The sequence below is a fragment of the Lepidochelys kempii genome, chromosome 7 (assembly GCF_965140265.1).
Source record: "Lepidochelys kempii isolate rLepKem1 chromosome 7, rLepKem1.hap2, whole genome shotgun sequence".
Lineage (NCBI taxonomy): Eukaryota > Metazoa > Chordata > Testudines > Cheloniidae > Lepidochelys > Lepidochelys kempii.
This window is the reverse complement of record NC_133262.1, coordinates 68,535,507-68,562,239: the sequence shown is the minus strand read 5'-3', so window position 1 is coordinate 68,562,239 and position 26,733 is coordinate 68,535,507. Positions and strand designations below refer to the sequence as shown.

Sequence of the window (26,733 nt, the reverse complement as noted above, 5' to 3'; positions counted from 1 at the left end):
CAGTGTGGATGCTCAAGCACAGAGCTGGAACACCAAGTCCACAAGTCTGGGTCCTACAGACTTGGGCTTAATGCGCAGTGTAGGCATACCCTGAGACAGCTGAAAAAAAGTAAGGCATCAAGTCACACACTGAATAGCCCTATTGCACGGACAAGCCCCCCCAAATCACCCCTTTTAATAAGAAAATTATGTTTCTTTATTAAAACTCCTGTACTACCAGCTGTTTGGTGGCAGACAAAGCATGCAAATATCATGTGATCTCCTGGTGATTACAGGTATTTTAAAAACAGAAAAGGAGTACTTATGGCACCTTAGAGACTAACGAATTTATTTGAGCATTAGCTTTCGTGAGCTACAGCTCACTTCATCGGATTCATACTGTGGAAAATACAGAAGATGTTTTTATACACACAGACCATGAAAAAATGGGTGTTTATCACTACAAAAGGTTTTCTCTCCCCCCACCCCACTCTCCTGCTGGTAATAGCTTATCTAAAGTGATCACTCTCCTTACAATGTGTATGATAATCAAGGTGGGCCATTTCCAGCACAAATCCAGGTTTTCTCCCCCCCCCCCCAAACCCACTCTCCTGTTGGTAATAGCTTATCTAAAGTGATCACTCTCCTTACAATGTGTTTAAAGAGACTTACTCTGCCCATATTACCTGGAGCAGTAAATACCCAAGAGTAGGGAGCTAATCCAAAACTGAGAACATTCTCTTTAAATTTGGCTCAAAGCCCAAAAGTGTCAAGACAGAGTGTCAAGACAGGCAAGGTCATTTTCTCCTCCATCCAGGAAATCCCCAATTAACAGTCTATTTCCTGAAAAGTCTGCAGCCATTCTGGGCAGCCAGGAATTCCCCTCTTGAAAGAAAGAAGCGCATTAAAACAAATTAGATGCAGATCCAGCCTAAGAGCCCGAACCAATATACCCAATGTAACAAGAAACTCTCAAGGAATTTTTAAAAACAGCAATGGAACAACCCAGACTATGTAACTGTTCAGCTCCATACAGAGTAGGAACATCTGTGCCATACTCTAGGCAACCCTTTCATTATGCACCTACACCACAAGAATAAGCTAGCATAATGAACTGAGCCTGTCAACCATCGGTACAATCATCATTCATTCCCACCCTACACTGCAATTAACATGTAAACAACCCCCAGCCCATCCTCATCCCCTCCCCAAATGCTTACAAAAACAGAGAAATATTTGCATGTCTAGAAAATTAACAATTGGTGGTGGACAAGTGCATTCTAGTATAGAGGGGCCCTCATGGAACAACACTATTAACAATAAGAAAAGGAGGACTTGTGACACCTTAGAGATTAACAAATTTATTTGAGCATAAGCTTTTGCGAGCTACAGCTCACTTCATTGGATGCTGCATTAAAGGGGATCCAGGACCTCTGATGTTTGAGACTGACAGTTTGGAATAAAGACAGAGATGGTAACACAGACCCAAAGCACTCAGGACTTTAAGATCAAAACCAGCACCTTGAACCACCAACCAGAAGCTGGTGAGCTAAATTTTTAGTATTGATAGCTCCAAAAGGCCCCAAATAAGATCAAGGTTGCATTGTGCTAGTTACTACAGAAGACACAGCAAGGCACAGATTTGTAAACTCTCTAGGGCAGGAACTAAGTTGACAAGACAAATGTTACAGAGGGCGCACAGAGAGACTAAGGCCCATATTTTTAAAGGTATTTAGGCATTGCTGCACTCTGCGTTGCAACACCTAACTGATTTAGGAGCCTAGAGCCTATCAACTGCCCAAAAGCATTTTGGCTCCCAAGTGCCTAAATACCCTTTGAAAATTAGATTTAGGGTCTGAAATCAGTTAGATGTTGCAACACAGAGCACAGCAGTACCAAAATACCTTTAAAAATATTGACCTAAGTGATTAACCCAAGGTCACACATGGGGTGTGTAGTACAGGGAAGAATTGAATCCAGGTCTCCTGAGTCCCAGTCCAGTGCCTTAACCACAAAACTAGCTAAGACTGAATTGGTTTGATTTTTCTCAATACAGCTGTGTTTTAACTGGGTTTCTAGCACCATCACTTTAGTGCACATATCTGCAATTTATTGTACATCAATGCACCACTGCAAGTTTTATAGGCCCTGCTGCAGTAGATCCTCCTGTGGCCAGTGGAACATTAAGTAAATTTCTTTGTACGGACTCACTTCATGCACATTAACTCTTACAGCTCTTATGTGGAGAGGGATCATGCTCTGTGCAACACTGTCAGTAAGGGCAACATTCTGCTCTCTGTTCTGTATTCAGAGGAGCAACATTTTCATTGCTATTAATGAGAGTTCCACATGAGTCGTCTCCATCAAATCATTTCTAAAAGAAAAGAAATTATGGCTCAAATCCCTCACCCAGAGCCATATTCCTATTTCTAGCTCTGGGAAATAATAACATAGCTTTCCTGGTCAACTTTGCAGGTGGTCGTACCTCCTCTCCTCCCCCTTTTCCCCCCAACTCACAAGCACTCAGAATCCTTGGGTACATGAAACAAGTATCTTTTTATGGGGCAGGGGAGGCAGAAAATCCATCAAAAGGAACTCAATAACACTCTATATTTACATACAAGAAATGAGCAAACCCAAATCAGTGCATCAAGAGTTTGCTCTACTCCACAGTTCCAAATAATGGTCTGATTTACAGAGGTCTAGAACTCTTAATCCCACCATGAACCTCACCCATGGGTCAGTTAGGCTCAGTAAAAGTTAAGAGTTTTTAAGGTATGCTTCTCCTCTGTCTGTCTGCTCCAACCCAGCTGTGGTGCAGTTCTGTGACATGAGCTCAACTTCCAGTGGCTTGGTGGGTCATGGTGCTGTGAAGTCAGCTCCGTGCAACCCTGCTGCTGCCATCTGTTGCATGGATGGAAAGTGAGCTCTGTGTCACCAGTGATCCAGTCAATCCATTCCACATAGGGCACAGAATCTCCAGGTAAGGAACCCAGAGCAAAGCAGGACACTTGGACAGAATCCCTGCTCCTCTGTATAGAGCTCCTGGACTCCTCTCTATGTTGAGCACGAATTTCATTACCAACCAAAGTCCACCACCTTTAAACTCAGAGTGACCCACTCCCTTGAGGACATATATGGCCTAATTCTTGTACCCTTTCATGAGCACAGTAATAATATTTTTTGGTGTTTACACAATCCAAACAGATTCCAACTAAAGCAAAAATCTCAGTGGACAGATTTATGGGTAAGCAACAGAATAATTCATGAAAATGAAGCTGTCTAGAGCTAGCCCTTTTATAGAGAAAGTAGAGAGCATCCCCCTAAGCCTCCAGGCCCTGGGGCTCACAATTGCTGTGTATGTCTTTAGCACTTTTTGTCTCATGATTTCAAAAGCACCTCAAGAACAGCAGTATGAGGTTGTTATGTATGATCTCCATTTTGCATGTGGCAAAACTGAGGTGAAGAGAGAGGGGGAGATTTTCAGAACTGTTGAACGTCACCAAGTCCTATGGTACCGGATGAGAACTGCAGGCGCTCAAAACCTCTGAAGATCTGACTGTCAGGCCATATGGGCACTAGAAAGTTAGGTCATTAAGAAACAGGATGTTATACATGACTTTGTAGTCAGTGTAGACAGGGACTAGAGGTGTTTAACTTTCTCTTCTGGTCATGGGTTAATGACACTGGTACCATAAGATTAATCACGATGAGCTGACCGAACCTGCCTCTCTCTACAATGAGTGCAAAGTCACTTTTAACATCTCATTACTTAAAATGATTCATTCAGGCCACATTATAACAGGACCTAATCTTCTAGTGAAGACAAGACAAGTCTGTGGCACAGCCAGTAAGAGAAACTTTTCCTAGGTCTCCCATTCTTGAGCACAGATTTTAAGTTCATACTGACTTCATTTGTCTTGCCCCTCTAGCCCAACTGGTTTTGAATGCCATGTACATGACTAGGACAACTGTAAAAGCAATGTTCAAAAGAGAAAACTATTCTTTGTCAAATATAGCCGGGTATAAGATATACATTTTCTAGAAGAGAATCAAATCTACATTCAGAGAGAGTAGCCAATGTTGAAAACTAAGTCTGATCTAACATCCAGAGGGCTCCTTCCACGTAACTGAAGTTGAACTATTTCTAGACCTACTGGGAACGATTGTCAAAAGTGATTAAGCATCTTAAACAGCAAATCCCATTGACTTTCAGTGGGATTAAAGCTTCTAAACCACTTGGGCTCTTAAAAATCCCACTTACTATTGCTTTCAAGAGTTTCCACTTTCCTTTTCAGGCCAGATTTCTCTGTAAGTGATGCACCAGTTACAGCTTTAAGCAATTTTAACTCCATTTTAGGAAGACACACTGTCTGTGTGTTTTCCTGACGTATAGTGAATGTACAGTATTCTCAGTTGCAGCTAACCCACACAACTGGATCAAATTTAGTTTCCATTTTAGCATCCCTGGTTTTAAGTACAAAAATAAGTCGTTTTCCGGTCATGTACAAAAATCTATACCTGAAAACAAGATTCCCCCTCCTTGGTGACAACTGGTCTGGGTGAGATTATTTAGTACGAAACAAGCTGTGGTAGGTGAGCATAGGCTAACCTTGGGAAGCCCCAAATCAGATGTAACAGTGATGTGGTGCCTTCTTTAGCTATTTCCTATTTCTTAGTGTCACACTTCAATTTATAGTAAAAGTAAGCACATCTGATTCATGGACCAGATGAGGAGGTCATAGCTTAGAGAGAACAACAGAAATATAAATTTTCCCCAAGAAATGTAAATAATAATGTAACTAAATAAATGTAAATAACTGATTGGTTTAAAAAAATTCCCTGTGCACTCACAAAACCACCACTATTTTGTTGCACTAATCTAAATATTCTAAATTTAAGCCAATACAAGTAAATATGTTTGAACACCAAAGTTCATGTAAGCACAGTTTCTCAGAACCTTCTTACAAGCCACTTTCTAAAGCAGAGGCTCTCAACTTTTTCCTTACCAGAAATGCCCTGCCTAGAACTTCCTCTCCTCTCTAGCTGACATCTAGCCAGGGACTCCCTTCCCATTTAGTAATATGGGAAGAGCATGGTGCTCATGACCCTTGACTTGTCTTTTTGATGTCCAGGTTAACCACCCATGTTCTAAGAGCAACACTTTATACAACAGGGCCTACGGATGCTCAGATTGCCACAGACAGTCACTAGTTTCAGCAAGAGCTGCATTTTGAATGGTGTTCAAATTTCCACTGGTTCTGTAATGCACCACATCATTCTAACATCTCTATATAGCAAGGACACAGTTTGCAAAAGAAGCTTCCTGACTGTAAAATAGCAGGTGGTTCCAACATCTAAGCAGATCATTGGCACGAGACCCTCTGATTGTGGCCCTGTAACAGGATCCCGAAGCACAGGTGTGCATCCCAGCACACTTATTGTGGGCCTGTAACCAAAGCACCACTTTAGTACAGGGAAACAGTACCTTGAAAAGTCCAAAGCAAGGCCCACTCATGGGAGATCTTGTGTTTCAGACTGGCAAGTTATTTTAACCACATCTACAAAAGTTGTCACAGGCATTGCTTCTGGTCCCTCAGCAACCTGCCATCTTTATCATTGTTTATACAGTATTACAGCCAAACTCCCAACACACCAGTGACTTTAATATTGCAGTCACTCCCAGTCCACCGGCTTCTCCAGTGGCAGCCAGCCAGCACTAGAAAGCACCTGAAAATACCCGCAGCTTTGTGGGCCCTCAACGCTCCAGTCTCCTGGCTGCCAGTCAGCCTCCTGGCATTTTGATAGTCCATACCATGCTGACCTTCTAGCTTCCTACCAGTAAGTGAGTGCTTTAACAGCGGATTGCTCACTGGTCCTCAGCTAGCTCAGAAAGTTTTCCTGTCCTATCAAATTTTGTGTAGACTTCCCTTCCTGTCCTCCCTGCAGCCCTTTTCCCGAAAATGTGTTGTTTTTCTGTTTCATTAACAACAACAGAATCAATGGCAGCAGCCCAGCACCTATGAGCAAACCCACGAAAACAATCCAATACCTAACGGGGGAAATGCTGGCATTAAAGCAACAAATTTTCATGTCAAGCTTCTGAGTGGTTATAAACCACTTCAAGAAGAAAATATGGTTTAAACATCTGTATAAATCCAAATAAATAAAATGCTAAAAAAAGGGGGTGTCTTTCTATCTTCTGTAGGAGCCCTTGACATAGCTTAATGATAACACTCCACCAAAAGGAAAGTGTAATGCCATCAGTAAAATAATGCACCAGCCTCCCTTTGCCAATAATTCACCACCCTCACAAAGTGTCCAAAAAACAAAGACAAAGAAAAAAGCAGCCTTTACAGTGTCCCTTTTAAAAGCAGAGAAAACCAACCAAATGGGGAAAAATAGGATGCGTCTATTTCACCGTTATCAACTGGAAGTATTAATCATGGCTCAAGCTACTTGAGTCGGATTTTGGTTTACAGTCCTGCAGTTTAACTGCTCTCAGGGGAAGTGTAGTACTTTATTTTAAAACTTCGGCATTTACGGTTCCTGGATATAAAAAAAAAAAAAATCTGTCTGCTCTCAACAATAAACACCACTTGTGCATTTACAAGGCTATATTATGTGACATTAATTTTATGTTAGCCTAGCATCTCAACAAGAAAAAGTGCAGCAGAAGAGGTATCAGTGCTGTAATTACTCTTTGGTACCAATTACGCTTGTCAATTCGTAGTACCCAAAAAATCGTCTCCAAATCCAGCAGTTTATTTTGGGTCTCAGTAGATTTTTTTGTAACTTCTCTCAAACACACACACCCTGGATGAAAGGTGTAAAAACCATGGGAAATTTTACTTTTACTGTAATTTCCCACTTCTTCAAAGCAGAAGTACCATTTTATTTTTATCTGTTCCACTACATAAAATTTAGGGTGTTTTTTTCCCTCTGTTGTAAATACTCAGTGGTCTATTTCATCATCGCTGCTAACAGGAAACAGTTCTATGAACAAAAGGAGAAACTGGCTGCCTGTATATTTTTAAGTTACCCTGTTACTTGGTACTATATGGTCAGTGCCTGCTTCCTGACAACTTGAGCTCAGTCAGTTTAAGCAGTGGTTTGAAGCTTGATACTTGGTTGAAAGATGTGGAGTACAGAGTGGCAGAAGAACTGTTGAATTCACTCCATTTATTTGTGTAATCCACAACACAGCAATTGTTATGGGCCAAATCTTGGTTTCACTGCAGTCAGCAGGAACTTTCCCTTAGATTTCATTAGGATTAGAATTTGTCCCTAATTCCTAGTTCTCTGGTTCTCAAGCAAATCCAATATTGTTCCACTCTATAAACTCCTCCCCTTATAAACTCTGCATGGGTAAATTGAAGGAGGAGGGGGAAAAAAGGGTATTCTGCAATGGAAGGAGCCAATAGTGGTTGTGCCATTTGAGTTCCTGGGTCTTAAATTCTTTCTTAGATTGGGACCTAAATCCACCCCAATTCAGGAAAATGTATAAGTGTGATTCCTTTAATGGGTCTTAAATAGAGCTGAGGGGAAACGGGTTTACTACCCCATGAGAATTTTTGATGTTTAAAAGCTTTTCCTATCTTGAATTGAGGTGAAAAGTCAGAATCTCAAAACATGTTCATAAACTGGAAAAAAAAATCAGTTTGGGTCATTTGATTTCGATTGTCACATTTTTTCCTTTCAGATTTTTATCTTTTATTAATATTTTAAAATGCAAAGTTGTTTGGACTTAACTATCGAAATGTCAAAACTTTTTTTAACCAAAAATGTTTAGAGCCAGGAGTTCCCTCAAACCCAGCACTGTCTCGCTAACAGTTTCGGTTTCAATGAATCTGCATTCATCTGATGAACAACTGCTTCACCTGAAAATTTTGCACGAGCTCTAGTCTTAAATATGTGCTTAAGTGCTTTCCTAAAGAGAGAGAATGTTCCTATCTTTGCTCTCTACACAACATTAAGAATATGTGGAAGCCACAAGGAACACAACTTGGTTCCTAATCACAGTATATGCGAATATACAAGTCTTAGGTTCTGGGTGCCTTCTGCAACAGAAGATGGAGGACACTAGACAATTTCCAGACTATTTAAAGAGATACTACAGATAGTCGTCTCAAACAGGACTATACTCACAATTTTCTAATTTTTCTATTAGGGAATCCATCTTCACCCAACTCTGCATAATTTGCAGCTGTTCAAGTGACATTACAGCACAGGATTTTTAAACTGATAAAGTATGTATTTACCTATGTTACTGATACCACCTTACATTATTAAAAGTGACAGAGCTATATATATATATATATCTCCAATTTACACTTGCCTCTCTTGAGATCTTTGCTTACTCACTGCATTTCCTTCAGCACGGACAATGAAAAATCAAGGAAGTCTGTTTCAGTTGTGTGTATAGTCAGTTTGGGTACATCTACGCTGCAGCTAGGAGCATGTTTCTCTGCCTAAGTAGATAGACATATGCTTGCTTGAGCTAGCACATTAAAAATAGCAGTGTAACCGGTGGTAGCATGGGTGGTGACTCGGGCTAGCCACTCGAGTATGTACCCAGGGAGTCTGGGCGGGCTTGTACTAAGGAGCTAACCTGAGCTGCGGGGTAGCTGCTTGTGCTACCCCCAGCTACACTGCTATTTTTAGAGCATTAGATAGAGAAAAGCTAGTGAGTCTTTCTATCTGGGCTGGAAAGCACACGCCCAGTGGCAGTTCAGATATACCCTGGGTTATACTTTCAGGTTTTTCCATAGGATGACTAGTGATTTTGAGTATCCATCTGGAGAGGAGACGCCTTCAAAAAGCTTTTCCAGAAAATGCTGAGCAACTGCCCTCCGAAAATGAAGCCCAAGGGAAGCAATTGCAAGTCAACTTAGACAATGTAGGCCTCACTGGATCTATGAATTTTTTGGCCTTAGTGTTCAGGCCTGTACATTTACTCAACAGCATGGTATCTGAGCACTGCCCTATTTGGCTTATATACTTCAAGATATTTATTTGTTTAAGAACCGCTTTAAAAAAAATTGAAGTAATATGAAGTAATTGCCTTAGATTAGGTAAAAGAAAATTTCTATAGCTTAAAATCTAAGCCAAATTAATTTAGCATTTTCATCACCCAAACAACTGCAGCCTGGCAGAATAGTTGGGCCAATGCTCCAGATCAGTGCTTCTCAACCTTTCCAGACCACTGTACCCCTTTCAGGAGTCTGATTTGTCTTGAATACCCCAAGTTTCACCTCACTTAAAAACTACTTGCTTACCAAATCAGACAAAAATTCAAAAGTATCTCAGCACACTGTTACTGAAAACTTACTTACTTTCTCATTTTTACCATGTAATTATAAAATAAATGAGTTGGAATATAAATATTGTACTTCTATTTCAGTGTGGTACATGAGCCTATTTTTCACTTGTGAGCCTTCTCTGAAGCCTGAGCCCCAAGTGAAGGGGCTGAAGCATGTCATTTAGCTTCGCAGGAGCCCCTGTGGCATGGGACCTTGGGCAATTGTCCTGCTTGCCGCCCCCTAATGCTGGCCCTGCACTTGCGATGCCCCTAACCCATCCTGTGACCCTGATGAGGGCTGCAACCCCTAGGTTGAGAAACACTGATTTAGATGAGTTGACATACCCCCAGGGGTACATGTACTCTTGGTTGAGAACTACTGCTCCAGGTTATGCAACATACACTTTAGTAAGGGGTGTAGGGGACAGGAGGGGGCAAAGTAACAGAAGCGGGACTTTAGGGAGCACACCCACATTTCAGTGGCACAGCAAGGGATTGAAGAGTACTTCCAAAAGATCTCTGACTCAATGAATCCATGTGCAGCCGAGGAAGGTCAGAATATTTCACTTCAGTTTCTGACCCTGAGCTAAAGAGTCAAAAATAAAATTTCCTTACTATGCCTCATTGGAGTGGGAATCTCACTAAAATATGTACTCCAATTTACTGGAGATGTGAACCAAAAAGAGATGTTATTCACTTCAAAAGTGGGCTAACTAAAAAGCTATTGCCTTTTATCCTGGGCTAGATTTGGAGGGTATTGTGACATTGTAACAAATGAGATTCCTTCTGTTATCTCTGATGGGCATGCAAGTGGAAGTTAAAGGAAAACTACAGTGATTTTTCTGTAATACCTCAGAGAACAAAGAAAACATTTACTGAAAAAGGTCACGATCCTGAAAATACCTAGGCAGGTGAACACAACGTGACTACTCACATATATAAAAAACAGCATTTGTCTAAGTATCTGTTCAATCAGCCTGTAAGACTCAATATGCACATTACGTGTTTTAAAAATAATTAAGAAATACCTACTACTTTTTCCATCTAGAAAATTCATCCTCTCCCTTCTGGAGGCTGCCATCTTAGGGAGGTAGCATTAGATTTCCCATACTAATAATGCAAGTCCAATTAGAAACCAGAGAAAACCAAACAGCTTCTAATGTGGGGTTTTTGTTTTGTTTTTTGTTTGTTTGTTTGTTTTAAGGTAAATTATCTCCCTGTCTCTCTCTATAATGTACCTTAAAACAATTTTGAAACCATCTATTTTCCATTGGTTTCTAGTGGGACTTGCATTTTCTCAGTCAGAATCTACCTTGGAAACGTGTCAAAGTGGTGGTTTTGGGTTTGCCTCATTCTTTTGTGTCACTCCTTTAAATTGAAAAATGAAATCCAGTGACTTACTCATCTTTCTAATGACATGCAATTCTGCTGCCAGATTCCCTTAAAAATCCACGGCAATTTTCGAAAAGAAATTAGAAGGAATGCTACCGCTGCCCTTGTCAACATACTTCCTCTCATTAAGGGAGTTTCCAGAGTCCAAGGCTTTGTGTGAGATGTAGTTGAGCAAGCTGCATAACAGCTTGGATATGTAGCCACCATCAGCATCAAATTAGATTCCATTTTTGTTCCAATATCATCGGCCGGAGGATCCCCTCTAAACCCACCTTCATTCTTGATTCCTTTTCCCCCTGCCAAGCCCACTCCTTCCACATTCCACTTCTCTCCACACCTATCTTCAACACCCAGCCTTTGTGCCCTCATTATTCCAGAGCTTGTGCTTCTCTACTCCATTTTTCTTGTGACCCTCACGTCCTGAGAGCTGTGCACATCAAAGTAATTCTGACACCACTGTCACAGGGAAGTGGGTGAAAAATAATAGCGTGTCCTGAATAATAATCCATTGCACCCCTGTTTTTAAGGGGAAGAAGGCAAGACTCATGACAAAAATCATAGAGTGAAATAGCTGGAAGTCCACCTGCTGAGAAAGGCTGGATGGCAGAGCCACTGTGCAATGCTGCTGTAAAGAAATGCAAAGTAAGTATTATTTTACATTATAATTTTTATGTTAAAGTTTCTTTCTAACCTGAAACTACTGATATGGGGCTAGATTGAAATAAGAAACCGATTGGGAAGGAATCGCACCGAGAGAGCACGAACTTGGCTGAAAATTAATTCAGACATTAAGATAACATTTCACATGGTACAGAAAGAATATTGAGCTATTTGGGGGGCACAGATCGCTGTGTGGAATAGACAGAAAATGGATGTTGCAGAATGGCAATAGCTCACTATGAAACATCATATTGCTAATTCTTGCTCCTTATCAGCTGTCCTTTTCTTTCCATCCCCACAGCCGAATCTCTTGTTCAGTCTCTCATTATATCCTGACCTGCCTACCTCAATCAATGTCCACATTTCTGGCCTCTCAAACGTACACATTGCCACTAAAAGTAAATATTCCTTGTCCATTATTTTGATCACATCTTTCCCACTCACTCCTCATCCACTATCTACTGGTCACCTCCTTTAAGACACTATGTAAATACATCCCTCCTTCTTCTGATCACTTAGCAAGCTTCCAGTTGACTGCAACACCTCTCTGAAATCATCTGCAAACGCTCCTCTCTATTCACTTTTAAATCTTTTTTGAAAGCCTACTTCTGCAACGCTGCCCATAGTATGTCTTATTGATTTTGTTATTCTGATTTCCTGACTTGTCCACTTGTCTGCCCGTCCATCTTTAGACTGCGAGCTCCTCCAGGCAGAGAGCATCCATTATTTATTAGTAGTAGTAGTTGTTGTTGTTATTCATATTACCATGGCGCCCAGGAGACCTAGTCATGGACCATGATCCCATTCTGCTAGGCACTGTACAAACACAGAATGAACTGATGGTCACTGTCCCAAAGAGCTTACAATTTATGTGTTTTTATTCAGATTCTGATCTATTCTTGAATCTCTGGGAAGTGCTTAGCACATTAAGGACACTACCATCAACAAAACAACAACAATGGTCAATTGATAATAATACCAGTGGGGTTCACAGTTACTGAATCTGGGTCCCTTGCACCCATAATTCCATGACAAGTATTAAGCTTATTATTTCTGGACACTTGGTTTTTCCCCAATTAACAAGCTGAACCAAACTTTTGGGAAATCTACTGCTGAAAAGACAAACGAGAATGGTGGGAAAGATACAAACAGCCATGCTTCAGGGCATAAGCCAACTTCTCAGTACTGTGGGGTAGGAGGAAACTTTCTCTAGGGGCAGGTTATCCCATAACTGCCTATAGCTCTCTGCTACTGGTTGCTGTCTGAGACAGGTTACTGGATTAGATGGACCACTGGTCTAATCCAGTATGGCAATTCTCATGTTCCCACAGCGGTTAAGCACGCGTGGTTTCATTTTGTTTTACAATACAAGCACACTGAGACAGATTGGAAGTTCCCAGTTATTACCCACAAAGTGCAGCATGTGATCTCTACGTGGTGGAAGCTTGTGGCTGTCACGGTTTCCTCCCACACAATACTTTCAGTTTTTCTGGGCTATAATTATAGCGAAACAAACAAGGGCTCAAATCAATCCCAAATACGCTTTGGGTATTTGAGAGATGGGTGAGGAATAAAACAAAATCTATTCTGTGGCAGTAGATAGAAGGGACAGACACGACCAGTTGGGTTTCCTGATTACAAGAAGAAATGTTTCTTGAGACTCCGGTAAGTTTTACAAATGCTGTGCCTTTGTATTTTCTGTTGTCATACACTGCTGTGGTTCTATGAGACAAATACAAAGAGTATACCAGTGTGTTACCATAGGTAACCTCCCAACGGTGATGGCACAACAGACATCATTTCTCCAGTGAAGCAGATAGTACAGCATTCATATCGGATACCTTAATAGCGTATCATATCAAGTGCAATTAAAATCAATGATGCAACTTCTTAATTCACCAGTTGTACTGGAGAGTCATCTCTCTGACGAAATAATGCAAAAGGCTGAATGGCAGAAGCTCAGTGCAAAGCTGCTGTAAAGAAATGGAAACCAAGTCTCTTTTATGTTATGATTCTTATATAAGTCTCTTTCTTGCTTGAAGTCAATATATTGTCTGGATTGCTATAAAAGGTAGAAATACTGATCTGCAAGGAACAGTCACTGAGAGAGCTAGTACTTGGTTGTCCAGTCAGGTGTGAAAATGTACACGATATACAGACATGCCCAGGCTTCAAAACTCAGATTCAACTTTTGAACACCAGTGTGCCAGCAGTATTTGGATCCAAGTTTTGGAGTCTGTTCCTTACAAAAATGGGAGCTATTTCCAAAATTTGTACCTTGATCTAGCTTCAGATTGCAAATACTCCTCCTGGCCAAAGTTAGAGTGTCTTTTGGATCCAGGATTTTGGCCTGAACCTCTCTCCAGGATGGTGCATCTGTGAGGTGGACGAATGAACAGCAAAATAGCTAACTGGTAAGAAGCTGCAGGTTTAGCACTGAATGTGGTCTCTTTCCTACAACTCAGTGGGAGGTGGGGAGTTTTGCAATCATCTGGCTATTTACCCTAAGTAATAGGAAGAACGATGTTTAATAAAACTGGGTTTGAGGAAGAACTGGCTGTTTAGCATGGCTGTACCTGAGCTTAAGTCTAAGTTGCTCCATTGCGGTCTATGCAGACCTAGAGAAAGAGGAAAGTAGATTTCTAAAGTACTGGAGGCTTTACAGTCATTCACAACATGGCATTGAATTGCAATTAAGTACCTTTTTTTGATAGACCATACAGCAAAATAATTTTTATTATTGTTTTCTGTAAGATCAAATCATGGTAGTTATTGTTAGACTAAATATTAAGACAGCTGGAATGTGAGAGTTGTAATTTTTCAGGCCTGTCAGGTTTAGCATGTCTGGAAAACATGGAAGATGGCGATGGAATATTATCAGTAAAAAACTGTTAGAGCCAAGATGGGTGATCCAAGATGTCACATCCATCAACAGACAAAGCCTGCATTTCTGTTCTCAGCAATGAAGTCCACATCAGGAATACAAATACCGAGACACTGGAGTGAGACAGGGTAGAAGTTTTTCAGCCTGGTTTAGTTATGCTTTAAACTGATGGATGTGGACATGACACATGTGAGTTATGTGATCCCTCAAGAAACCATTTGCAAATTAACTAATGAAATATTGTTTTGCTTGAAGTTAATTAAAGAGAGGCAGTGAAAAGCAGTAGCAAATAACTTACAAAGCCTGGAATGTAGATTTCAAAAACCTGGACTTCCCTGGCATGTCCATAATCCTCAGTGCATGGGTTACGTGGAGGAGTGGCAGAAAAGAGGGCTTAAGCTTCATATTAAGAAAAGTAAAAAGACTCTACAGTCATGTAATTGCAGGATTAATAGGCAGAATAAAGTGCTTTGCTCTACTATTTACATTTCCAGAGCAATTTATGAAAATCCTCACACAGAAAACCTCAGTAATTGAAAATGAAATTCAGAAACAGTGTGCTTCTAAGTTAAAGGACTTAGATGTAATTGCTCAAGAGTGAAGAGAAGGAACTGGTTAAACTTCCAAAATAGTTGAAAGTTTATTCCCAGTCAAAGCAAAAGGAATAGAGGGTTTTCTGTAGGATGTGGTAGCTTCTTGAACTATATTTTTGCCATGGTAATAATTCTTCCTCAAAAAAGGCTCACAATTTCTGGGTATCCAGGAAACAATTTACAAATCCTTTAGATGTCTACATCATATGTTGTTTTTGTTTGTTGGTTTGACACCAACATAGCTCCCACTCATCCTGAAGCGTATATTGAAGGGGAAGGAGATGGGGAGATCATGCGAAGAAATTGGGTTGTGGTTGGAGCACCATATTGCAGGAACAATATTGGAGTCTGGGAAAAGCTATTGGAAGAGGACAGCTCAAATCAAAGGGTTTCTAAGATTGCAATAGGATGGAGAATTTAGGATTATTAGAATTTTTCTCATTAGAAATGGACACAGACCTGCTGGTGATGTAAGTAAGTCTGGGCATAGTGAAAGTGGTCATCATATAATACCAGGAAGGGAACTGCCTCAAAAAGAGAGGGCACAAAAACTAAGGAGAGACCACACACTACAAGAGCTTTGTCCCTGGGTGTTGTATGGAACAGACTACTGAGGCAGCTAAAGAAGAGAAGACCACTCAGCAAGTTCAGCCAGACACAAACTTAGAAGAAGAAGAAGAAAAAGAAAACATTTCAGGGCACAAGGACTATCTAGGTAAGTAAATAAATCCTAGAAGGCCTCCCTTTCCATCTCCAGAAGTGTCACTAACTGGTAGAGCAGGCGATCTACTGGTATATGTTTCTAGGAAGGGGCAATTCAGAATAAAATATAAAGCCATTACAGGGAATCAAAGTGGAAGGGCTTTGGCTTGGAACACATATCTCATGTGCTAAAGCCCCACTACAAATTACCTGTTTGGGGGCAACAGTTTTATTTTCTGGATATAAAATATGTATCAAGCCTTGGGCTGTGTTCTAATCCACTGAACCAATTTCAAAATGATTTTAGTGCAATGGGAATTTTACTTTACTATCTGCTATGATGTAGCTGGCAGGTCTGAACACTTATAGATGCATGTGCAGTTCTCCTGAAAATGCTTCAATTTTATATGCAGAGGGAGGGCTATTAAAGAGTTGATTTGATGTTTGAAATGTAAGAAAAGGACCATTGGCTTTGACCTCTCATCTTAATGGAGCTGAGATTAACCTTTGCCTCTTACCCACATCTACAGATCCTTCCACAACTTCCCACCCCCGTCCTAAGGACACCCAAATCAACATCCTTGTCATAGCCTTTAGGAATGTACCTACCAAAATGTACTGAGGTTTCAAGGTGACATGGCCTCTTTTATTAGGTTTGCCACTATATTGATTAAAGTAGGACTGAGGACCATTTTCAGCTTGCCAACTGACCCATTGCGTCCCCTAGGAAATTCTGGAGAGCGGAAAGCATAACTGAAAATGAATATAACAACAACAAATGTTCCAAAGATTTCTGACTCAGGGGGATGATACAGATCATGTGACATGCACAGGGACTCATTTTACTAACTACACCCCCTAACACTTCCGTTTAGAAATTGACACTAAGTTATTACATTCTCCTCTTGGTAGAAAGGGTTTTAGTATCTCAATAATATGAACATAAAAAGTCAAGCATTTTCTTCTTTGTCAAACACTTGACCATTTATTCCAACCATGTTAATCTTGTTTAAAAAAATGCAGCTGCCCATCTCCTCCTCCAAGTTTAAAAAGAGGGTGAACCAAAGCTAGACACATTGTCCAGTGAGTTTTGTAGCATATCAGGTGTCCTCCACATTATATTTGGTTTTAGCTGATACGCTGCATTCATAGGTGTGCGCAAATGAGTCATGCAGTATGTAGTTTGTAGAGATTATTAGCCAAAGGCCAATGCACCGGCTCAGCAGCTCACATTTTCAATAAACTTTGCTTCTAACCAAAACCTAACACGTTTCATTGAAGCGGCACTCTGTGCTTTCAGAGCTATCAAATCCGTTACATAAAGGACCACCGTGAAGTGCTGAATATGTTCTTGCTTTAATCAGTTCAGAGAATAGAGATTTGTTTAAAATGGCTTTTTTTCCCAATCACACAGGGGCTGCCCCTGTAAATACCATGAGTGGGCACACGTGAAATACCAGGAACGCAAGCAACACATTCTGAAAATGTCAGCCCCCATCCATACACCTCTGCCTCCCACATGGCACTCCTACACATTTGACATCACAAGAACTCAGTGCTAGGGCTTGGGGTGTTTGTTTTTCCTTCCAAATGTCTCCCCCTCCTCCTTTTCTTCACACTACTGTACAAAGATGACAGCGAGCAGTTAGTAATAAACCCTCATGTTTATGTTAGGCAAACAATGGTACATCAGTCATACTCAGTAACATGGCCCATGACTGGATAGTGTGCTGTGCGATAGACTGGGAACCATGATGCCCAAAGACGTGCCAGCCCTTTATGCATCAAAGGCTAAAGCAACATGAAGCAGAACAACAATTTTGCATGTTCCCTTTTAGTTTAGCAAAACTGAACATAATACATAATCCTTGTTCTCCTGCTCCCTATACATCATGGCAGAAACCCATGAGGGTAATCTTTTAAAAGAAAATATAGTGGGATTTAATTTTTATCTGCAATTTTATTACCCCCCATAAAAATACTCCCCCTTACTTTGGGTAGTGCCACTTTGATCTTTCAGCTTATTTTCCTTTTAGTAACTGTTTTACCCCCTGTAGAAGCAGCTTGGAGGATATCTTTCCTTCACTTTGTTCTTACACGGGTCACATTCCTTTCATGTACAGGAAGGAGAGATCTCATTTCTTTATGCAATCCTAGCTTTAGTAACTTGCTTTTACTAATGAGAAATGGATAGACGATAACTGTACTTAAGACTCTCAGGAAAAAGGCTTTAAAAAGGGAATACAGTAATTGATTGATGGATTCATTTCAATTAAACTTGCCTTAATTTTACAGCTATTTGGCAGAGATGCGTCTGTAGCCTTAGAGATTATTGTGGGCTCTGAAAAACTCAAATACTGTATCTTCTTTCTCGTACAAACCCTGAGATATAGATGTATATTCTTGCCTCTCCAAGTAATTACCATGCAGACAATTTCAATTCAGAGCCAATAAGAGTAGCATCTTTTCTATCCAAAAACTAAAGGTCACACCTTGAGAAAATTGACCTTTCAAGAAATGCCTGGAAATAAGTGACGGGGAGGGGGCGGGGGTTGACTATTGTGCTTTGTTTACCGGCTGTAAAAAATAGCTTTCCTTGTCAGCCACAAATATTTGGTTTTTCATTGGCAGCAAAGGCTCTGGGTGAGTTCGCCTGTGCAAGGCGCTCAACAGACCCTCTCTTGAATTCTGCACACTGTACTCTCCTATTGTGTAAATTACACTCTATTTTGCTCATTTACCTGCTTCCCCATTAAGTTCAAACTAAACAATACAGCAGCTGTGGGTCTTATAACTATTTTATAAACCATAAAGTGTCAAGGAAACCTCAGCAAAGGCCAACAAATGCAGAACACCACTTTCTCCAGAACAACATGCAAATGATTTATAGTGTATATATTTATACATACTTAAAATCGCCTAGGATAGAGGATTTCTACTCATTTGGTCACATTAATGGAGAGCTTTTCATGGGAGAAGCTCCCCACTCATCCCTTCACAAGCATGGAACCTCTTTCCCCTCCCTTTGAGATGACAGAACTTCCTTGTGGCAAACCTACATGGAGAAATATTGTGTGTATTTCAAGTTTTATTGATGCAGTACATGGTTGAGAGCTGCTTCACAGGGAGCCAGCCTTGTCTTTTCTTCACTCTTTTGTCCAAAATGCTGCTTCCTGACACCTTGAGGGATCAAGCAACACCACACACTGCCTTAAAAACAGATGGGATGTGGGAGCGGGAGTCAGAGGACCAAATCTCAAGTTCATACCCAAAGGTTTGGAGGTGACAGAGGTAAAAGGAGGTGCATTGGAGCTCACCTTACAGATCTGCCCAATACATTCTAAAGAGAGAAAATATATGGGATGGTCCTCAAACGACTCTGTACAGATGTAGTTATGATGTGTACCGGCTTGTTAGCAGAATGTTTATTATGTGAATTCCCATAATTTTAAATTATAAAAGGTATTGGCTGTCACGCTACCCAAGGGATAAACCTGTGGATTCCCCTAGGATTCCAGACAGGCACTCTAGTTATACCCACTTATTTAGGGGGAGATGTGGCAGATATTGCAACCCCATTGAATCACTTAGGTGGTAAACACTTCCAAAGAGGTACCACATCTTGGGGAGGCTTGCATACACTGGTTCAAACTGGGATTTCCAGAGGCCAACAAACAAATAAGGGCATTAGGCATAAAAAGGCTGTGTTTAAACTGATCAGGGCCTTGATTTCGGATCCAGCAAACAGACAGGACCTTGTGTTCAAAGGGGGGCCTAACCCTTGCAGAAGGGTTGGAAAGTCTTTTCTCTGCTAAAACAATGAAGAGTCTGATAGCACCTTAAAGACTAACAGATTTATTTAGACATAAGCTTTCATGGGTAAAAAACCCACTTCTTCAGATGCATGGAGCGAAAAGTACAGATACAGGCATAAATATATACTGGCACATGAAGAGAAGGGAGTAACCTTACAAGTGGAGAACCAATGTTGAAGGCCAATTCAGTGGTCCACTCCCAATAATTGATAAGAAGGTGTCAATACCAAGAGAGGGGAAAATTGCTTTGATAGTGAGCCAGCCACTCCCAGTCCATATTCAAGCCTAAATTGATGGTGTTAAGTTTGTAAATGAATTGTAGTTCTGCAGTTTCTCTTTGAAGTCTGTTTTTGAAGTTTTTTTCTTGAAGAATGGCTACTTTTAAATCTCTTATTGAGTGTCCAGGGAGATTGAAGTGTTCTCCTACCGGCTTTTGCATGTTACCATTCCTCATGTCTGATTCGTGTCCATTTTTTCTTTTATGTAGAAACTGTCCAGTTTGGCCAATGTACATAGTAGAGTGGCATTGCTAGCACATGATGGCAAATATCACAGTAGATTTGGAGGTAAATGAGCCTCTGATGGTGTGGCTGGTGTGTTTGGGTCCTATGATAGTGTCGCTAGAGTAGATATGGGGACAGACAAGGCAACGAGGTTTATTACAGGGATTGGTTCCTGGGTTAGTGTTTCTGTGGTGTGGTGTGTAGTTGCTGGTGAGTATTTACTTCAGATTGGGGGGCTGTCTGTAAGCGAGGATTGGCCTGTCTCCCAATGAGTGGGGGATCATTTTCCAGGATAGGTTGTAGATTGTTGATGATGCACTGAAGGGGTTTTAGCTGGGGGCTGTACGTGATAGCCAGTGGTGTTCTGTTATTTTCTTTGTTGAGCCTCTCATGTAGTAGGTGACAAGCATTAATACCCCTCCGATATTTTGTCTGCTATGGGCTCATCAGACTAATGGGTTACTCTGGTGGGCTTTTAGCAAATGCATAAGAACTTTTATGGGTTTTATGAGATTTTCCTGTACTGCTTTTACCTTAAGAATAAATGTGCTTGCTTAGAAAGAGCTGTGTGGTAACTTGTAATTGCTGGCAATACACTCTTCATAGCCCTTGGAGAGAAAGCAACACACAGGCTCTGGACATGAGGCAAATTGGCTTGTGAGGATATCACAACAAAAGGCAGGGAGCTGTGTAGGCTTAAAACCCTGGTCAAGATGGAGAAAGACAGGTCTCCACCCAAAAGTAGTAACTGCTGGGAGCCAGAAACTTTAAATGGAAGCCCTCAAAGGACCATGAACTGGAAACAGAGCAGTTACTCTAAAACTGTAAGGGTTTATCACACTTTCTACATTTTCTCTGGTTTCATTCTCATGCCCATCTCTTCTGTTCCTCTTTTCTGCAACCCCATGCTCTTCTGTCACCTGGTCCACTACTTCTTCTCCCCCCCGCCCACACACACACACACATACTTTCCCTTCTGCTTTGTTCCCTTTTCCTCTACTAACCTAGACAAGCTCCCCAGCCAGGAGCAGTCCTAGAGGCCTTTAGAAACAAGGACCCAACCCAACGAGTCTCCAGGCTCTCTGTCAAAGGTTCTTGTAACCAGGGACAAGCCCAATCTCTGCAGGCCACCTGGGAGTCTGTGTAGTTCTATGACTACATTTTGGGACCACTGTTTTAGAAGAAAACATCTTAATTATGATGTTTTAATTACTGGAATGATCATTTTCACTTGATGAGTTTAAGGTCTTCTGCAGCAAGGATTAAGGAGACAACAAGTTCTCCTAACACATTGCATTCCTTCTTGCAAACTTCAGAACGAGAGAGAGAGAGAGAGCACACGCATGCGCACACATGTGTTAAAGACGGCATCATAAGACTTTGGTGTAACAGTGGATTCCTTGTTTCCACTCACCTCCATGCTGACAGTCTGAGCCAGAGAGGTCAGGGTCTAAATGGACATGAAGACTGAACTACCCTTTCACCTGCAGAGGAGGTGTCTCCAGGTCAGGGTTGAGGAATACTGGTGGGGCAGGTGAGAAGACATTTGCAACTGTCAGTGTCTGCAGTACTAGTATTTCTATGGATGAACAGAGTTTTAAGTCTCTAGGGCTCTCAACCTGGCACCTTTCATAGCATTAAAAAGTTCCTTGTAAAAAGGAAAGAACAGATGAGGCGGGAAGTGCATACCTTTGACTGAAATGCATTTAAAAGTTGAGATAACTGAATCTCTGGAGGAAGAAAGTAGGTTAGGAAACTTGGTCAATGAAAAACATGGGGCTTGGAGAAGAATTCTAGTATATTATGCTTTACCAGCCCTTTCATATCACACAGTACATTTCCTACAAAGCCAAAATATGTGGGTTGATGGCTAGCAGCCAAAGGTTGCACTCTCATGATGCACTTACAGGACACCATGCCATTAGCAGAAAATTCACACATAATATATCATTTATATTCTGAATCAGACTACCACAATATAGTCTTTTTCAAAGATTTGATTACAACAAAAAATAGCTAAATGTGTCAAAAATGAATCAGATTTTCCAATATGTATTTTATTTTTTGAGAGAAACAGAACCTTAAAAATAAAAAAAAATAAAAAATAAATACAATTTAATTAGCTATCCAAAGGGAAAGGACCTAGGAGTATTCAGGCTATGGTTAGTCTATCTAAAATCTAATTTGCTTTCAGTGATTGTATTCCTTTAATATCAGCATGGATACTCCATTTAGACCTCCCACACTGACCAGAAGAAAAAATGAGAATTACTCATTCTTTACGTGACTAATGGACTGTCTTCCAAATTGCAGCATGCATTGTTTTACTACAAAGCAACGTAGCTTAACCCTAAAATGACCAGTATTAAGTTCTCAGTGACACAAAACAGTTTTATTTTAACTACTCTGTTGCTTGCTCCAGTCCAACCAGAATTATTGTATGGCTTTTTGTTGTTGTTCTATATCCAAACTTTGTTCTATATTCAAATGTTCGGCAGCAGGTTGGTGTTGAGAGTAGCGTCTTTTATCACAAACTGTGGATGTCCCACAAATGGAGCACTTAATTACTGTACGCTGGCCCTATAGCAGGGGGATGAGGAGAGTAAAGGAGGTTAACCAGACAGACTGACCCACCCTGTCAACTGGTATTCATCTCTGAGGAATCCACTCTCATCCTTGTCAGTGTACAGACACTGCAGCAGAGGTTATGGAATGAGCACTCTGTGATCCCAGCTAAACAAAACAAGGTCCCTCCCTCCCTTATGGAAGGGTCCTATAGACTTTAATAGGAATTAAACCCTTCGGACTCTGTATTCTAAGAAGCTACAGAATTTAATAAAGAGGCTACAGTCTCTCTATAGGATATTTGAGCCATTTAATAGAATTCTGCACCCAATAATATTTTATTTTCAGTTCTGTAGGCTAGGTCAAAGAAAAAAAGAAAAGGGGTATAGGGTGGGGAGAGCCACATTCTAGAGGACAGATCCTGTCCTCATTGAGTTACTGTGCCATTCCAACAGTGCAAAGCTCCCTAAAATTGGCTCATCCAGCCACACAAGGGAGGCTTTCCCCTCCATGGGGGATCTTCAGGTGATGTAAACACACTATAGGAACTCCTCCTGGGGAGTGGGTATAGTGGGTGGAACTGGGCATGGCCAGGGCATCCTTGATTATCCGTGGCTGCTACAATGGCCTTTTGGAGACATAGAAATCATGCACAAATTAGAGCAGCCTTCAGGTTTCTCTAACTTATTCTAAGGGGCTGGACCATGCAGAGCAGCTCCAGGACTTGGAGAACGTATGACACACCCACCTTTGCACTACCCCACCTTCGGATGTATAGAATGTTTTTTGGTTGTAGCTAAGGATCTGACCCTGAAGAGTTATTTTATTTTACATTCTATAGGCCTAGGATGGAGGAGTTCTGACTCCAGCATACATTCATATTCACCAAGAGAAGAAAATGCCACCCCTTTCCATTTTTCATTCTTTCCAGGGTGAAGAGGGTGAGTGAGGGAGCACAGAAATAATACTCATAAATTGCTTGAATTTAAAGATTGGAATATAAGCACTGAAAGCCTTGCCTCTTACAAACAATAGTCAATAGTCCAGGAAGCACATTAAGGAAGTATAATAGCTTTCCCTGTGGACAGAGGAAAGCTGTTAGTTTGCAAAGGGGAATCTGCTCTTTGAATGAGACAAATGAAACTTCTCCTGTGTTTTAAAGAAAAACAGAAATCCTTTTTTTTTTCCCATTCCAATCACAAACTAAACAGAAGCATTTAACAAATAAACAAACAAACAAACAAACAAACATTGGGTATTCCTTCAAGAGGATATGAAAAAGGGATGCATGCATTTTAAAGAGTTATAACTGTATGGACACAGGAATCACAGTGATTTAGCTCTGTGAAAGTGACAGAGATGTTTATACAGGCCCAATCCTCTTTCACAAAACATGCCTGCATGTCAATGAGGCATGTTTTGCGAAAGAGGATTCACTTTTCAAAAGTTACGCACTGCAGAATTACTCCTCGTTAGCTGGTTTTGTGGAGGGATAGATGAAGGGAGCTCAAAGGAATTGACCATTACAAACTTTGCCATCTTGCCTTCTTTAATGCATAGCAATGTACTCATATACACACATACATGCCCTACAGCAGTACCAAACAAATACACTTCACTGCAGACGCTTCCCCTTGTGGAGAGGATGAGAGAAGAAACCACGTTACAGATGTGTAGCCAGATTGCTTAATCCACTGCTGCAAGGTGCTCAGATATTATGGTATAACAACCTGTATACAATAGACTAGAACGGGAAAAAGAAGGATGAATAGCTTCCTTAACCACAAAGATAAAGTCTCAGAGATTCTTTGAAGTATGATAGATTACCCTACCTACTTGTTGCTTTCCCACCACACTTCAGAGCAAGTAAGCATCATCTGGCATTTGATAGTCAACCTGATATTGTCCTTCAATTTTTAGGTTAGAAAAAAAAACCAGAAAAGATTGTTGTTGTTGGTTTTTAAAGGATAAGGAAAAGCCACAAAGGTCCACAGTGAATTTAGAGAATATATAGTTTTACTAGTAAAACAGCACAAAAATGAATAACCTTTTTTGAGCAATGCTTTAATTATCAGGCTCTCCCCTTTGCTGGTGGCTTTTCATAGGATGGCTCCTTTAAAAACCTTTGCTTTCCTTTCTGTTCCCATGACACCTTTCCTTTCACCTCAAGTTTAGCATTTCTTTTCTGCACTGTGGTCACTGATTAATGCCCTGACCTTTGACCTATTAACTCCTACAATAACAAAACAAAAGACTGATGCTGCCAGTGCCCAAACTTTAAATACGATCTTTCCTGTGGGGTGATATGAGGTCTTCGGGATTTGTGTGAAAAAATATGGTCCCTTCCCTCCCCCAGCCAATTACTTAGGTTTCAAGCTGTAAACAAGTGACTAGATACCTGATTGAACACAACTTTAAATAATCCACAGTAACATTATTTACTTGGTTCTGATCAAGACCCAAAGCAGCTTGCTGAACAGTAAACAAGCTGCTGGCCAACTCTAAATGAATAAGAATATAGGAAAGCCAGATACAAAGTAGTTAAGCCTCTGTAATAGACTTCAATAGCAGGCCTTCTCCTTCTCTGTTACAAAATCAAAATAGAAAAGCATCTCTTAAATAACCTTCCCTTTTGTGGACGGCTTCAGAGAAACATTCACAGGCAATCAAGCCCTGCAATGCTCCAGAGCCGCCTGCCGTGTACCCAGAGCAGCTTTGCTCATCCTTGGGAGCCCTGGTTACGCCTGTTAGTTTTGCTCTTCGTGTCGAACCTAATGAGAAAATGCTGAAAACAAATCACTTTGCTTTGCCATAGAAGCTTGAAGAACTCAAAGCTTCCAAGAGTGAGAAGCCAGGAGAGATGATAAAAATGAATGGGGGAAAAGGAAAGAGTGCCTAGTGATTAGAGAGCCAGGACACCTGGGTTCTAATCCCAGCTCTGCCACTCACATCATGTGACCCAAGACAATCCTTTCATCTCTCTGTGACGCAATGTAAAGTGGAGAAATTGTAAACTCTCTTGGGCAAGGGCTAGTTTTTGTTGTATTCTTGTACAGTGTCTAGCACAATGGGGCCATTAGGCGGTACTGCAGTACAAACAAAGAATAAGAAGTAATGCCACCAGCTCCCAGGTGGGTTGTGAGAATCAGCTTTGAGCTTGAGCAGCACCTTAGAAGTACACAAGAGCATTAGTTAGATTCCAAAGGGATGGTTGTGTCAAAATAGAAATTACTGTCTTGTTTGATCGCTAAAAACCCTACACCTTAAGGCCTCCGATTTCTTGTTTTTCAAAGAGTATTTGAAGGGCAGAGACCATGAAGACAGTACCTGAAAACTACATATGGTGTATTCCCAACTGGTTGAGAAGAAAATGTTTCTGTTTCTAGAATAAGGCTCGGTAGTGGAAGCTGAAGCTGGCTGGGGTGGTCAAACGGGCATGCATACTCAGAGCCAATTTTCAGCAGATGGTAAAGATCATAAGCTGATTCCAAGCAGGGCAGGAAGTGACTACCTTGGCTGCTCTGTGAAGCCTCCATTGAAAATGAGGAGTGGGTACACAAGCAAATATCAAATGAGGACAATCACAGAAGCAGCTACATAGGTTCTCTGACCGCTAAAGGAGTCTAAAGTTGAGGTTCATGCTATCACCTCTGCTGCTTTTCTAGCCAGTGTGCCGCACGGAACCTCTGAGCCGGGGGACACCTTTAGATGAAAAGCTGTTAGGCTGTTACTTGCGTTATCAGCGCTTTCTCTACTGAACTTGTTCTACATCATCACCACAAATGCAGAAACAGCTCAAAGCAGAGACCAAGCCAGGAAAAGCCTGATACCCGTTTAATCACAGCTAAGCTATCTAGAAGCAGTGTAACCACTGCAATAGGTCAATCTGAGATAAACAAGGGCAATGCTCTTGAACCCCACTAAAGATCCAATTTCCCATCCATCCTCCTCCAGAGACCCAGCTGTTTTCAAGCCCATGTCAAATTGTTTTAGAGACAAGAAAATAACTTGCAGCCAACAGCACCCACCGAACTTGCACTTCTAACGATAACTTCAATAAAATTAGTGTCCCACATCTCCAGCCCCCTAGTCAGGGAATGACACCAATTCAGGCTCTGATCCTGAGAAGTTGGAAGTGCTCAGTGTCAAGGGCTTAAATGATCAGAGGCTTAGTGAATTGGAGCATTTGTGAGTGAAATAGCAAAACTTTTATAGAGAAGGGATAGTTCTGCCAAAACTGCAGTCACTGGTTATTCAAGAATTCTGGGTGACTCCCAAATCTGGTTCTTTGTTTATTTCAGTTAAGCACAATACCCCCTGAGCATACATACAATTGACA

At 41.0% G+C, this 26,733-nt stretch overlaps 1 protein-coding gene across 5 annotated transcripts in view; it reads left to right on the top strand.

Moving 5' to 3' along the window:
• Nucleotides 1-26,733, top strand: part of RASGEF1A (RasGEF domain family member 1A) — a 266,034-nt gene that overhangs the window by 183,283 nt on the left and 56,018 nt on the right. For 3 of the 5 annotated variants that reach the window (XM_073353263.1, XM_073353260.1, XM_073353261.1), the window contains exon 2: nucleotides 11,200-11,314. The exons of 1 other annotated variant lie outside the window; for it this stretch is intronic. In XM_073353263.1, the coding sequence (XP_073209364.1) occupies nucleotides 11,273-11,314 (42 nt within the window). In that variant the 5' untranslated portion in view covers nucleotides 11,200-11,272. Of the gene's footprint in view, nucleotides 1-11,199; nucleotides 11,315-12,841; nucleotides 12,998-26,733 lie in introns of those variants that run through there. One more of the 5 variants, XM_073353264.1, reaches the window with a different exon arrangement.